This window comes from Brachycentrus maculatus, unplaced genomic scaffold (genome assembly GCF_059751285.1).
Source record: "Brachycentrus maculatus isolate JH-2025_06_01 unplaced genomic scaffold, ASM5975128v1 h1tg001503l, whole genome shotgun sequence".
NCBI classification, from domain to species: domain Eukaryota; kingdom Metazoa; phylum Arthropoda; class Insecta; order Trichoptera; family Brachycentridae; genus Brachycentrus; species Brachycentrus maculatus.
Window position 1 is genome coordinate 86,323 of NW_028282138.1, and position 16,170 is coordinate 102,492.

The 16,170-nt window shown below is 37.1% G+C and overlaps 1 protein-coding gene across 1 annotated transcript; it reads left to right on the plus strand.

The window, feature by feature from the left end:
• Positions 1–121: 121 nt before the first annotated feature.
• LOC148298918 (uncharacterized) lies at positions 122–14,079 on the plus strand. The gene is made up of 8 exons (XM_088276533.1): positions 122–247; positions 366–1,676; positions 6,102–6,316; positions 8,856–9,061; positions 9,740–9,933; positions 10,616–10,803; positions 13,073–13,250; positions 13,697–14,079. Exons 1-8 carry the CDS (start codon positions 230–232, stop codon positions 13,997–13,999), a joined length of 2,613 nt encoding a protein of 870 aa, XP_088132659.1. The 5' UTR covers positions 122–229; the 3' UTR covers positions 14,000–14,079.
• The last annotated feature ends 2,091 nt before the right edge of the window (positions 14,080–16,170 follow it).

Sequence of the window (16,170 nt, forward strand, 5' to 3'; positions counted from 1 at the left end):
AAAATAAACACGTAGGCACGAGTTGTTTTTTTGGATAATGTTTGGTTGTTTGGATTGCAAAATGTTACTAGAAGAAAAAATACAATACTTTTATGAACAAGCTTTTACCCTGAGTATGGCTACACTAATGAAAATGTCAAAGAATTAATGGCGTCCTCTCTGTGTCTGTTTACGTTTTTTTAGAAACTTGTCAAGTTAAACGCTGATTTCTCGAAGTCCTTTTAATAACATGACACTTAAAAAGCAGGTAATGGGATAGTATTGAGTTATCTTAAAATTATGTGCCATTTCACGTCCTTCGGACATGTCAAATACTAGGTTAAGTAGTCATTGTTTATTATAACTGCGAATGTACAATTCGACAGGGAAATAGCAGCACGGAGTCAAGCTCAGCCTCCAGCTCGGACTCGAGTAGTAGTTCGGGCTCTTCTAGCAGCTCCGGTTCGGCCAGCAGCACTAGCGATACTGACACCAGCAGCAGCGAGGAGTCTCCGCGACCGCAGAACGGCGCGCCCCCTCCGGCCGCTTTGCCTGCCATCGCTGTCCCTGAGCCCCCCGCTAAGCGCCCCACGCCACGGCGCAGCACCGAAACAGCTCCCGTTAAACCTTCCATATCCAACAACAAAGTTCAAGAAAAAACACCCGCGCCAAAAGCCAAAGTAGATAAAACACCGGTAAAAACCCCCTCTAAAAAGCCATCCATTTCATCGAGTGAAGAAGATGTGCAAATTAAAACAGAAAACAAATCCTCTCCTCCGAAGAGACGTACTTCGGCTCCTTCAAAGCCTAAGGCTAATTCTACAGTCACTCAGCGGAACTCGCGCCCACCCACCCGCCCGCCTGCGCCACCGCGCCCCCCGCCCCGCGCTCCTCCCCCCAAACAAGCTCCGCCTGTTAGTAAACCGGAAGTCAAAAAACCTCTTAAGAAGAAAAGTATATTTTCACCAGATAACAGTTCGGAATCTGAACCCGAGGAAGCCAGTCAGCCAAAGCCACCTGGCAAAAGTATTCCTTCATCACAGGGAAGAGCCAAAGGACGTTCAACTAAAGGTTCAGAACCCGCAGCGGAGAAGGGAAAGAACCCATCTCCGGCGGAGAAGCCCAAGGAGAGTGAGCCGCCTCCTCGCCAGAAACGCGGAAGTATTTCTAAGGCCCCTCCGACAGTTAAGAAAAAACCGGACAAGGATAAAAATTGCAAGTATCCTTCCAAGGCCTTCGTATCCTCGTGCAGTTCCACAAACAGCGAGTCCACCGCTTCCACTTCCAGCTCGGACAGTGAGAGTAGTTCTGTATCCAGGAAGAGTGTCGCTTCGTATAAGAGTGACCTTTCTCCAAACAGTCCCTCGTCTTCTAGAAAGAGCCCGTCGTTTTCCAGAAAGAGCCCTTCCTCTTCCAGGAAAAGTCCATCATCGTCCAGGAAAAGCCCGTCGTCGTCCAGAAAGAGCCCATCTTCATCTAGAAGGAGTCCTGCGACCTCGAGAAACAGCCCCGTGATTTCCAAAAAGAGTCCTTTAGCTTCTAGAAAGAGTCCTCCGACATCCAGGAAAAGCCCGCCTTCCTCCCGCAAGAGTCCCCCCGTGTTAAGAAAGAGTCCAGTGCCTAAGAGAGCGGCTATTTTAACTGCCAAATTGAATAAAAATAAATCTACCAAAGTTGATCCTGTGAAGACTGAAAAGGTATGTTGAAGTTTTTCAATTTGAAGTTTGTTATTAAACTGCACCCATGTTCTAAACATTTTTACTACTCGATCCTTGAACACTAAAGATATTAGAAATTCTCTGCGGCTCGTATGTAATTATTAGAATAAAGAGAACCTGAACCGCGCAGCTCTCTCGTAATTCTATAATATTGGCTCGCAACTCAAATAAAAAATTGACCTAGTGATGCATTATATCTCGCAAAACTCATAAATTAGGGCACACTCATACGTTAAGGTATCACGGTATTCGTGTTTTTATTAGTTTTAAATGCTGAAATACCGGCTTTATTCTTTTTTGACCGCAAATATAAATGGGAATGTTACCCGGGTTACGGTACCTCAACATTACGTTGTCTGTATCCCATCATGTATATCCACTACTAGATCCAAAAATCTGAAGCGCAGTACTGATGTCCCTGCTTTTACAAAATCCAAATTAACACTGCGTCATTCAGGTGTGGTGCCCCGTGCAGCACTTAGGGGCGGTAGGGGAAGTTTTAAGTTTATTTTTTTCTTAAATGTTTTTCGCAGATACTTTGTGGCACATTTTATAAACTTTATAAAATAAAACAACTTCAAAACCGGTTGGAAAAAGTGTACCAATAAAAAGTGGTTAAAATCAAAGTGGTTTTATTTTATGAAGTTTTAAGCATTTAGTACTGAAGCAAGAGCTGAACTTTTTAACATGACTGCCACAGCGATTTTCAGAATTCGGGTCTAAAAAACTTATTTCATTTAATCATATTATATATTATTTATTAAAAACTCTAATTATAGTACACAATTATATTTTCTGTTCATTTATTAACCTTTTAACCGCGTTCACTTTGTTCCTAACAGACGCCCGTGCGCAGCTGTATTTCGCCGTTTTTTAAATGATTACTTTTATCATGTATTTAGTTAAGAAACTATTTATTTTCCTAAACAAAAACGTTCAATGGGATTCATTGTGCCTTTTTGGTACTCTATAATACACTCCGTGTCACATTATTCTTGAAATATATCGTAATATAAACAAATAAGATCATAACATAAATAAATCAAAGCACGCATCGTGTGTCACTCTTACCCACTGGCGATGCGTAGCGGCGAGAGTGAGACAGATATAGGGCATAATTATGGCGAGGACCAATTACCGACCACAAGAAAAATCAGGGATCTGTTATTTTATTTATCCTTGTGATGTTACAAATTATTAGTCAGATATTTCAACAGATGTCATAAGGCCAAGGATTGACGTTTTATTTTACCATGAAAAAATCCCTCCATGTTGAACTGAGGTTCGAAACTTGGAGTAAAGTAAAAACACAAACGGTTATGTCAGCCTCGTACTGGGAATGTTTTATGAAAACACATACGGTTATGCGAGCCGCGTGGATCCGGTTAATAATTTTTCTGTGCTCGTAAGCCAGCATTGATTTTTTGTTCTCTTACTAGAAGCCATCTATATACTAGTACTGATATATTACAAATTTTATCGTAGGTGCACGAATATTGCAAGTAAACACAGTACGAGATAACTCGTAGTCGACGTCCTAGCAAAGAACGCAATCTACGAGTTATTTCGTAGTTGGCAGTTTATGTTAACAGCTTTAGTAATAATTTTCCAAACATCCACGTACATGATGCAATATGTCACTCACGCTAAAGCTGTTTTATTAATAAAAAAATTTAAATGATGGATGAAATTATCGTTTTGTTTATATATTTATGTGAATAGAAAAGAAAATCTTAAAAAATGTAGAATATGTTAGATCTGATATTCTTTTCGAGCCATAGTACCCTATTGCAATGTAACTTATCTTATATGTTTACTAAATAACTAAATAACCTTTACGCCGGTTCCCCGCAGGGGTAGGTAGAGAGAATACAACGCCACACTACATTTTGCAAACAATCTTCGCCTCTCCACATTTATGCATCTCCTTATACACACCCACTGATTTTTCCGTCTCCTGACCCGGCTACTTTTAAATATTTGACATACCTGATCGTGCCTTGTTTTCCTCGGTCTTCCTCTGCTTCTTTTTCCAAATATATTCGCTTCATATTTTTTTTTGCCGTTCTTTCATCACTCATTCGTTCCAACGCCCAAACCAAACCTTATATTTTTACTTAATTATTAATTTCATTAATTGATTCGGCAGTCACTCTGTGGTAATATTTATTTGTTTTTAATTGAAGTTTTGCTTGCTTGCTTTGCTTAAATACCATTGTTTCTTAAAAATTTTGAATTTCACGGTGTTTAAATATGGTGCGGAATGCATCAAAACACGCATCACAATAGATTTGAAGAAATAGCGGTATTTACAAAGTAAAATTAATTTTTATTTTTTATTAATGCTTACGAGGGGTATTGTTGCCCTAATGTTACATAATAATATTGTGTAATAAATTACAGTAAACCCCCCTATAATGTTGCGATAGGTACCGCATTATCAGAGGGAATGTTAAAAGGGGTTAATTTGTAAAATTGCATTTCTACATTTTAACCTGTTAACCGGGCGGGATGCATAAATACGTCCAACGCAAACAATATCCGGTACAGGAAGGACATGAATACGTTCTTGAAATATATGTTTATTATATTATATATATGGACGTATATTTATTGGACAATAAAGGTATCAGTCATCGATTCATGTCTCGACATGAATTTAAGACACGGAGTGAATCAGTATTCGCGCCCGTTACAAGTTGCGTAATTGGACAGCGGAATGCCCGGTTAACAGGTTTATCAACGGAAAAGACTGAAAAAAATTAAAAACATTATAACCTTCCCTTTGATAACGCAGTACCTATCTCAACGTTATACGGGGGTTTGCTGTATTAATACTAAAATAAATGGGCTCTGTACGAGTATATATTTTTTTTTTTAAATTTATTTATTTGTTGATTAATTTATCAGTTCTATATTTATGAATTCTAGGTATTCCCTTTGCACTCCTATCCTGACCACTCCCTTATCTACTGTCCGTATAAGGAATGAAGATATGCATTATCATCCGTCAACTGCATGTGATGTTTGGTGACAATTTAATTGTATTTATAAATAATTATTGGCATAATATGTAGCAGCATTTCTGAATATGCTGCAATTAAATGTAGTTAGCAGATTAATTTATTACCTTGAACTGGAACCCTGGGCGTGAACATAAGAGATAACGCCGCATCAATATAAAGTGTTTGCTACACATATTATGTGAGAATAAAGGAAAACATGATAAAACAATCATTTTTAATATAATATATTTATTTACTGTGCATTTTTGTTCACTTGAAACGATTTGAGAAAAATGAAAAATCTGGGAAAAGAGATCAATACCTGATTGGGTAGTTTGTTCAATAAAGAGTAGATATTTAAATTCATTCTTACAATGCCAAAACACCAAATTATGTAGTTTTGTGTCATTAGTATTGGAATTAGGGCGCTTGTCCACTACCCGGAATTCAGTGTAATTCCGTGTAATTTTACCGTCCGGCACATCAGTTAGCATTTTAAAACGACAATTGGCTTGTGCTTTTGCCCATCTTTCTTCAGATTGGAGCTCTTGATCCGCGCTTGAACACGTTGCCCGTAAATTCGATCACGCTAAACTGTCATAGCCGTTTTCATTTTTAAAAATCGGAATGCCGGACGGTGAAATCCCGTGTAGTGGACAAACGCCCTTAGGGTCCAACTTGATTGACATTTTCAAATACCAGCCATTAAGGCTTACCTTAAGATAGTATTGAATTGAGATATTTATGTATGTCATTAGAACTACTAGAGTAGTCTACTTGCAAACCACGTTATGTTAAAAAATAGTTAAGTTTTTTTTGCAAATGGCGCCTAGTAGGGAGAAAATTAACATAATCTGCCAAAACTCATTAAGTTAGGAATAAAATCGAATGAAAAAAGCTCAAATCGGTAGAAGATTGGCTAAAAAACTTTTCCAAGTGGACTACTCATATATATATGTATTTTGTATCTTGTGCTAGGAGTGTCGCCATAAGAACCACACCACCACCTTCAATGATTATCTTCTCTTTATTTCATTTTCATTCATTCATTTGAACCCTTATCCGCACCCCAATGGTGCATAGGGCACTGCATCATATAAACGCAGTGTTATCTTGATCGTTAACACACGAAGGAAAGGGGATCAGCCCTCCGCTTCAGGTACCAGTCCAGGGTAATATCCAATAAATATTAGAGTGAAAAAATCACTTATATTTATTAGACCCCCCCTCTGGGAATCGAACCCGGGACCTCCAGAACAGTGGCCGAGTGCGCTAACCATTATGCTACGGAGGCAGACAAGACAAGGCGGCTCTTTTCTTTAAGAGACTAGATATTTCATATTACGACAAGGAATTATGAATATTGAATGCAATAATGTTTGTTTTTAACTTTTTTCAGAATACGCCCACGAAAGAGCCGGCTTCTGTATTAATCGTGGATTCGGACACAGAAAATAAGTCGGTGACTAACAATTCAACAGCAAACAGCGTGTCTGGAGGCCATGTAACTCGGAAGCTGACTCGCTCTGCGAGTGCGAGAAAGTCGCGGCATGTTATGGGTCGGGCGGCCAATAGTGACACGGATTCAGACACTGAAACTGGACCTGCCAAAAGGTATATTATGCACTGTAACTACAATATTATTTACCTTCATCTTTATCTTCAAACCCTTATCTGCACCCCAATGGTGCATAGGGCACTGCATCATATAAACACATTAAGGAAAGGTGATCAGCCCTCTGCTTCAGCTACCAGTCCAGAGTAATATTGAATAAACATTATAGTGAAAACAGGAGCAGAGGAAGACTGAGAAAAACTTGGCTTGATCAGGTATGCCAAATACTTGAAAGCGGTCAGGTTAGGATTCGAAACAATCAACGGGTGTGTATGAGGAGATGCATGAATGTGGAAGAGGCGAGGAATGTTTGCAAAGACAGAATGGTGTGGCGTTCTATTCTCTCTGCCTACCCCTGCAGTGAAGCGGCGTGATGGTCAGTTAGTTAGTGAAAAAAACTTTTATTTTATTTGAATGGTAGCCGAGCGTGCTGACCATTACACTATGGAGGCGGTCTATTTACCTTCAAGGGTGACAAAACAAATACTTACTTGAATACCTCTAGAAAGAATTTCACTCTGTATTGTAGACTTGCTAAATATCCGCTTATTTACACACACATACATACACATGGATATGTATGTGTAATATTACTAACAAACGGAGTGTCTCGCTACTTTCTGCTGCTCCTTTATACTACCTGCGGGATGTGCTGAACTGCTGACTTCACATATTTGAATATTTTGTAGTATTTGTAAAACTGTTTATACAAGTAAACCCCTGTTGGTTGCGTGAGATGCGTTCCAATGGCTGTGATAAGCAAAATTCCGCAATCAACAGAGGATTACAAAAAAACATTTGAAGATTCTAAAGACATTTTTAAAAAAATAAATATGAACTAACAATGTTATATAAAATATAATTGTTTGGCCTCCATACCCTAATGTATGGAAGTGAAACATGGAATTGGCAAAAGAAGGATGAAAGTAGACTGAATGCAGTCGAAATGCGATCTCTCAGAAGAAACAAAAGACAAAACGATGTATGATAGATGTTCGAATAGTGAAATAAGGAAGGAATGCAAAGCTGAAGCAAGCATTATCGATAAAATTAAGAAAGGTGTGTTGAGATGGTTTGGACATGTAGAACGAATAAGTGAGGAAAGTACGGTAAAACAAATTTTTGAGTCGAATGTAATTGGAAAAAGGAGCAGAGGAAGACCGAAAAAAACTAGGCACGATCAAGTATGCCAAATACTTGAAAGTGGTCAGGTTAGGAGTCGAAACAATCGGCGGGTATGTATGAGGAGATGCATGAACGTGGAAGAGGCGAAGAATGTTTGCAAGGACAGAGTGGTGTGGCGTTCTATTCTCTCTGCCTACCCCTGCGGAGAAGTGATGGTTAGTTAGTTAATTTTTAAGCCTCCATACGTTTATTGTGTAAAACTTGTCTATAACAGTAAAAAATCCATTACAACCACGCTTTACAGCACATCGCTCATAACCTTCGTCATTTTCTTCCAACAACTGCATGCACTGATTGTGAAGACAAAGGGCCTTTTCGATTATTCTATCACTTGATTTTCGCACGGGAGCAGGTGTCGAAACGCCATTTTCTGAAGATCCATTTTCAGAACCACTTCATTAGTTAGGGTTCGCTGTGTGATTTTAATAGAGTCTGAATATCATCTACATCAATATCTTCTATGGCTCCGGAATCAGCTATTAAACTAATATCTTCGAAGATATTTTGAATATCATTTTCGTAATTCATTCGATCAATTTCTCTGAACAACCTTTTCCAAACGCCATGCATACAAGATTACCTCCAAGATGCCTTCATTCCACGCTTCGTTGATGTTTCTAAAAGCTTTCATAATATCAAATTGTTTCCACCAAACCCGCATGGCATCTCTATCGCTTTCATCAGTTTCTTTGAATATTGCTATTGTGCCTAAATCCATAGGCTGTAAGATGGAAGTGGTATTGGACAGTTGAAGAAACGAGATAGAAAGATAGCTCACACATAAGGAAGATTCCTGGAATGTATCGAAGCCGGACAAGTGTTTAAAATAGCGTATTATAAGGAATCCGCACTCGAAAACAGGGGTTACCTGTATTTATATTTTTCAACTCTCGGAGTAAACAGTCAAAATTTGTGTGAAAGGTTTTGATTGGGGAATTCATTAAATAATAATGAACATGTGCTTGTAAATCCTAAGTCCTCGGGTAATTTTTTATTATTGAGTATCTTTTTTATGGCTTTTCACCCTGCTGGAGTGTTATAGCCATTATTGAGTTATATATTAAGTATCACTGTCATATTGCAATATTTATAGCATGCCAGTAGGTGAAATCTTAAATCAGGTATGAGGGGAGGCGAACCTCAGAAGATGTCACCATTAAAGAAAAAATAATCAAGTTCTTTTTTCAATTATTGCAATTTTTTATTAACCTTTAATATTGTGACAAAAAGTAAAATATTTTAATGTAAAATAAAAATCACTCCGAACAAAATTATGATTTCAGTAATCGACTTGTTCAAAAATTATCCAGATAAATAAATTTGTCACCTTAAATAATTTCCTTCCTTTTTCAGATCATCGTCAAAGAGCCCTGTCAAAAGAGCTACAGTTTCATCCAAGGGCCCCCCTGCGCTGTTGTGTCCCGTGAAGGGGCGGGGGGGCATGGGGCTGTTTGGGGCCCCCGTGGCCACCGGGGGAGAGCGGAGCGCCCGACAGGACCTGGAGAAGGGACAGGAGCTACGCTGCCCACTCCCGGGCTGTGACTCAAAAGGACATCTAAGTAACTTGAATCATATTTGTTCACATTGTAACATAAATCTCTCCATTAAAACGCTAAATTTGAAACATTTCCAATGGATAACACATTTGGAAACAAAAAACTAGTAATATATTACTCAAGTGGTAAAAAACGAGTGTTTCATATTATTTTTTGACATCTCATCAAAGATGAAGAAGAATATGGAGGTCTGGAAATTTACGGGGCTGACGACCGTCATAGGCTGGTTTAAGTGATTACTTTACACACGTGTAACATTCACCAATTCTACCCATTATTGACAACCACACTACTCAAATTCTTGAAAGTTCTATATATATGAACCAATTTTGAAACATTATTCTTGAATCACTAGAACCTCACTAGAGACATCTATTGATGAGATGTCAAAAAATAATATGAAATAAACTCCTGTAATTGGAGATAATCCTGATTTTGTGAACAAGCATTTGGACACACTCAAAATGTTGTGAACAAGTGTTTCACTTATAATTTAATTATGTAGAATAAAATTACATAGTTATTTTATTCTATAAAATGCAGTTCCACCAAGAAATATTAGTACGAAATTTAAATCTAATTTAATTGTGTCTTACCATAAAGTGAATGCCGAAACAATAAATAACAAGCTTGTCTCGAGTCCTTATGTCTATTATATGCGTTATTGTGAAACCTCGCTAGGTGGGAAGCTGCCGAAACACTTCACGATAGAGGCGTGTCCCACGTACCACAACACGACCCCCGAGGAGTGCATGGAGCGATGCGTGCGCTCTCGGCAGGCGGTGGATGCGCGTCGGAGAGCGCAGACCGCGCTGGCGGCGCGACGCACCCACCAGCCTAACCTCGAGCACCAAGCGTATCAGCTCAAACTAAAGGTTGGTCACTGCCCATCGATTTTAATCATTTTATTCATCTTTGCGGAATTTACCCATCCGAATTGGTCTATAATATCAATTCCTAATTCCAAACTCTCATAGGGCGACATTAAACTCTTCGTGATTTGTGTGTCATTAAAATGGTATACACGTCCGCCTCCGTGGCGTATTGGTTAGCGTGTTTAGCTGCCATGCTGGAGGTCCCGGGTTCGATTCCCAGGGGTGAAAATATATAAAGTGGTGGTGACATCAATGTGACTCCAGATAACCAGAAGTACTGCTACTAGTTTATGTATTAAATGTTAAATCGAACACAGATTTTTGATTCTAAGTTGTATTTAATTGTTTGAAAAAAAAACACATGAAAATCAATATTGTGACAGTTGTTTCGCCTAGTTCGGCATTTTCAAATGAAAGCAAACATCCGTTTGAAAATTCTATAACTAGGCGAAACAATTATGTATCACAATATTGATTTTTATGTTTTTTTTTTTTTTTTTTAATAAAATATAACTTAGTAGACTCAAAATCTGTGTTTGATTTAACATTTAATACATAAATTAAAATGGAGTTGTACAAGCTAAATGCCAAATCAATAAATAACTATTACTAGTGTTCAATTAGTTTTGGAGTTATCATTATTAGTAAAGCTCTCGTTGAAATGGAAATATGATGTGTCCAGGAAATGCGATCCAAATGGAAACCACCCGCCCACACGTCGCCCGAGAGGAAACACAACGAGGAGAGGGAGCCTATTCTGGAGGGGTTTGTACCTGACTATGACCTTGCCCTCTTTAGGGAGGCGCAGGCCACCGCCGCTTATCGGATAGAGGCTGAACTCGAAAACATGCCCCCCTCCAAGGGAACCAGGTAATGTAGTTTTACGATTATTATTTTTTAAATTAAGGATTATAAGATATCTTTAAATAATATCTATAAAACATATGTTTATGTATGAATAAACTAATGTGTAATTTTGGGATTGTAAGTAAATAAATTTCTTTTCATAGTTAAATTACAATGTTTTTTTACTATCCGGTGAGGTTAGAGAATTTTATGGATTATTCATAAATTCATAAATATTCGTCCGCCTCCGTAGTGTAATGGTCAGCACGCTCGGCTACCGTTCTGGAGGTTCCGGGTTCGATTCCCAAAGGGGGTAAAATAAATATAAGTGATTTTTTCACTGTAATATTTATTTAATATTACCCTGGACTGGTACCTGAAGCGGAGGGCTAATCACCTTTCCTTCATGTGTAAACGATCAAGATAACACTGTGTTTATATGACGCAGTGCCCTATGCACCATTGGGTGCGGATAAGGGTTTTATTATTTTATTATTATTCATAAAATAAAACCAAAGCATTGTTTTTAACCACATATATTTTTGTTTCTTTTCTCCAACCGGTTTCGACAAAAACCTTGTCATCTTCAGGAATGGATATGCACTACATATCCATCCTTGAGGTACATATCCATCCATGAAGATGAGAAGGTTCTCGTCCGGTGGGAGAAAAGTACAAAAAATAAAAATTGTAAAAAACTAAATTTTTGTTTTATTTTATAAAGTTTTATAAAATCTGCCTCAAAGTATCTGCAAAAAATATTCAAATTAAAGACAATATATCAGTTTTAGTGAGAAAAGATCTTTGTTTTTTAGTTCCACACTCATTTCCGCTGTGATATTTATTTAATATATACTGTAGGACTGGCACATTGCCTTAATAGCGTTAATGACTATGTTAAAACCATATTAATTTGATACAGTGGCCTATGCCCCAAAGGTGCGAGAAGGGTCGATGGAAAAAATAATATTAGAATTTAAAAAAAAAATTATTTTGCATTTCACAATATAATATAATTAAAAATACAAAAAAAGCAATAATACAAAAAAAAAGATCCCACTAAGGCATGGCCTGTGTGTGGGTATACATTATGTTTTAGATTATAGTAAAGGGCACTGGAAGCAAGAATACAGTATATATTATCAGAAATAAAATGAGATTAAAAGTGCCAACATAAACTACAAATATTTGATTTCAATAGAAAACAAAAAATCAAAAAGATGAAAATGAAAAAAGTTAGCTAATATGTTTATACTATATGAGTTAAAAGTTTAAAAGAAAAAGGAATTTAGATCTGTTTTTTCAATAAATAATTTAAGTATCATTGTAAATTGAAATCTAACTCAGGTAATTAATGTCTAACACATTGTTCCGCAAAGTGTATGCCGCGGCACACCGGTGTACCGTGGTGATTAGTTGGTGTGCCGCGGAAAAAAGTCTAGTTTTGTGAAAATAATACAATTGTTCCGAATTTTGATTGCCTGTGCTCAGTTAAGTAGGCTTGCATTAAACATAATGTTAAATATGTTACCATAATACATATAGTAAAAATGCACCTCTGAAATTTCTTAATTTGGTAGGTGTACCTTGAATAAAAAAAGTTTGCGGAACACTGGTCTAACATACAGTCTTTGCGGAATGAATTAAACAGTTTTGGAGCTATGAAAAATAAGTGTCTTTGCGCTAGTCTGGATTTGCAAAAAGGGATTTCAAGTAAATACGGTGAAACCTCTATCTATCGTTTTTAAAGGGACCTATTGAAATAAACTATGAATGCGGGAAAACAATTAATGCGGGATAAAGAAGTCAATACACAAGGACATTCGATTGAGTCAAGATACCGTCCTCCCAATCTGCATAACCATTGTTAGGTTGAAATTTTAAGAATATAAATTTTGAATGTAAATAATGTATTTATTAAAAAAAAATTACAATGTTGAACAGAACCAAAAGATCTTCAGACCTCTTCTGCTGTATCCATCACACAAGCTTTCGATAGTCTGTATCCCATACATAGGAATATTGTCGTCGAATGTAACAAAATTGAGAAAATTTTTAATAAATGTAAAAAAAAAAAAAACAGACAAATTACATCAAATATGCAGCGTAATTTAAACAATGAATGCGGTAAAATGGTGGATAGAAATGATCGATGCGATCTATTTTTGTATGAAATTAATTTGGGGTAGAAGAAATAAACGACACATCCGGGAAAACGATTATAGAGGAACGATAGATAGAGGTTTCACTGTATTAGAATTGTAGAGCATTTCGTATAATTGAATATTTTCAGATACGTGTGTATGGGCAAGTACTGCATGGAGGCGTGGTACCAATCCCCCTACCCCCCTGACGCGGCGAGGTTGCCCCAGATATACCTGTGCGAGTTCTGCCTCAACCACCACAAGACGGGAGCCGGGATCGCGAGGCACAAAGCCAAGTGCGTTTGGAGACATCCACCCGGTGACGAGGTTAGTACACTTCACTCCTCACGTATGTGATTATAATCCAGGATTCGGACCTCACATACAATTGAAAGAGTTTCTGCTTAACCACCCTACTTATTGATTTTTATGTGTTTTTTAATAAAATACAACTTAGTACACTCAAATATCTGTGTTTAATTAAAAAATTAATACATAAATTAAAATGGAGTTCTACAAATTCAACGCCAAATCAATAAATAAAATCAGTATAACTCGGCTCATGGTTTCAGTAAAAATTTGTGGTCTCTTTAAAAGTAAATCAGGCTTCCTCTATTCAAACTTTAAAAAATTACTGTAACACTCATTTTATATTGAACCTAATCCATATTTACAAACCTAAGGCTAATTTATAGCTCACAATTTTTTGAACTCTTACGTAATTTTTATATAAATTATGTTTGATAAATTTATTTATTACATTTTTTTTACAGGTATACAGGAAGGGTAGTTTAGGGGTGTGGCAGGTGGATGGAAGACGACACAAACAGTACTGCCAACAGTTGTGTTTGCTCGCCAAGTTCTTCCTCGACCACAAGACCCTGTACTACGATGTAGAACCCTTTCTCTTCTACGTCATGACCCTGGCGGACTCCGATGGCTGTCACACGGTCGGCTACTTCAGCAAGGTCAGAAGCATCCTATTTCTTACCTCTAATATTTCATTTTTCAATTTTTTAGGGTCTGAGATGACAATTGATGATTTGGACTTAAGCAATTTAGAAAAAGTAAAGTAAATCAATAGTATTGACAGTGAAAAACATTATTTTCCAATCTCTATATCACAGCATGTTTCCTTTTTATTTCACACAAAAAAGCATTTAGTACCTATTCCAGTAAGTGATTCCTAAGCAGATAACTTTTACTGAATAGCATCATTACTTTTTATCATTATGATTCGTACATTTATAAATTGCAATGTTATTTTTACTAAGTCAACTATGTTGAAATTAAATATTTAACTTAACGCATGCATGATTTCGCCGTATATACTCCCTTGTGCACAGTAGCGTGCACAAAGTTTTTAATCAGAGTAGGCAGTAGAGTTGGGTAGTAAGATAAGGTAGGCAATACTTAGTAAAGCATAGTAGGCACTGGTCGTGTTTATATAGAACGCGAGTAATCCAGGGTAGGCACTGGTCGTGTTTATATGGAACGCGAGTAATCCAGGGTAGGCACTGGTCGTGTTTATATGGAACGCGAGTAATCCAGGGTAGGCACTGCTTTTCTGCCTATATAGAATGCACGCTTCTGCTTGCGCATATGATCCCGCTAAGTGCTGTCTCTGTATTACGCAGTAGTATTGAGATTCTATGAAATTGCATTAGATTTTGTTGCTTTGATACTCAAATGCAGTCTCATGGCGCAGTCTGTTTGGCATCATTACAGTACAAACACCTGTTTGCTGTATCACAGTTTATTTATGTTTGATCGTCAACTAGTTATGTTGTAAGTTACAATGTAAACATAATGTTTTACCATTCATAAACATAGTAAAAAACCTCGGCGTTGATCATATTCTTGTTACATTGTTGTCGGATGGTTTTTTCATCAACTCCAACACTAATTAATATACTCATTAGGGTCATATGTGGTTGTCAATAGTGTGGTTGGCAATCATGAGTAGAATTGGTGAATGCTACACGTGTGTAAAGTGATCACTTAAACCAGTCTATGACAATCGTAAGCCCCGTAAATGCCCAGACCTCCATATTCTTCTTCATCTATTTTGAGATGTCAAAAAATAACAGATGAATGGCGTTTAGATATCGGCAGTGAGTAAAATTCGTGTACTTTAACAGTGCTGTTCAGTTCTAATAAATAATGGCGAAAATCATATCATCAGTAATTACAACCACAAACATTGCCCATCCAGATGCAATGCAATGAAGAAAAAGAGAAACGTCTTTTATCTGGGCTAGTGATGAAGTTGAACGCATTTATAATGGAAAAAAACCAACAACTTTTAATCATATTCAGAACGAAAACCTGTACCGTAGAATATTTGGATTGCGGTATCGATCGAAGTATTGTGACAATAAGTAAATAAATAAAATAAATAAATAAATAAGTTAATAAAGCTTCTTTATATCTCACCAATAGATGTCTCTAGTGAAGTTCTAGTGATTCAAGAACAAGGTTTCTAAATTGGTTCATATATATAGAACTTCCAAGAATTTGAGTAGTGTGGTTGTCAATAATGGGTAGAATTGGTGAATGTTACACGTGTGTAAAGTGATCACTTAAAGCAGCCTATGACGGTCGTCAGCCCCGTAAATGCCCAGACTTCCATATTCTTTATGAGATGTTACAAAATAATGTGACAATAAGTGTCACTTGTTGGAGAAACAATTAATCATGTCGATACGTTCATTATTGTAGACCAATTACAGATTTAAATCTTTTTTTGTACTGGGCTCAAGTAACACATCAAAGTTCAAGTAGCCCCGTTCTACGGTACACAGTTGGTTATTTTAGCCAGTTATATTGGCTAGATATATGTATACCCTTTTTAGCTAGCTATCAACCTTCTCACTCCTCCAACCACACACCCCATCCCCCACCACCACCCCCAGGCCGATCATTTGAGCCAGACAATTCATGCAAATGAGATTTCCAAACATTTGCATCCCTTGTAGCGTCCCTCCCCATTTGAGTGTTTAATGAATACATATCTAAATAAATTCATATAAAGAGATGTCAAATAATTTATTTTTTCTTCTCGTAGTGCTTATTGTTGATGCAATTGATTTGCATCAGTGTCTTCATCGTCTTCAAACCCTCATCCGCACCCGATGGTTACACAAAAATTACATTAAAATTTAACAGTTTATCATGCTATACATTTTGATGTAAAAACTAAATGTTAACACACAGTAGTAAAGAAATTCTTCTTCTTCTTCAAATC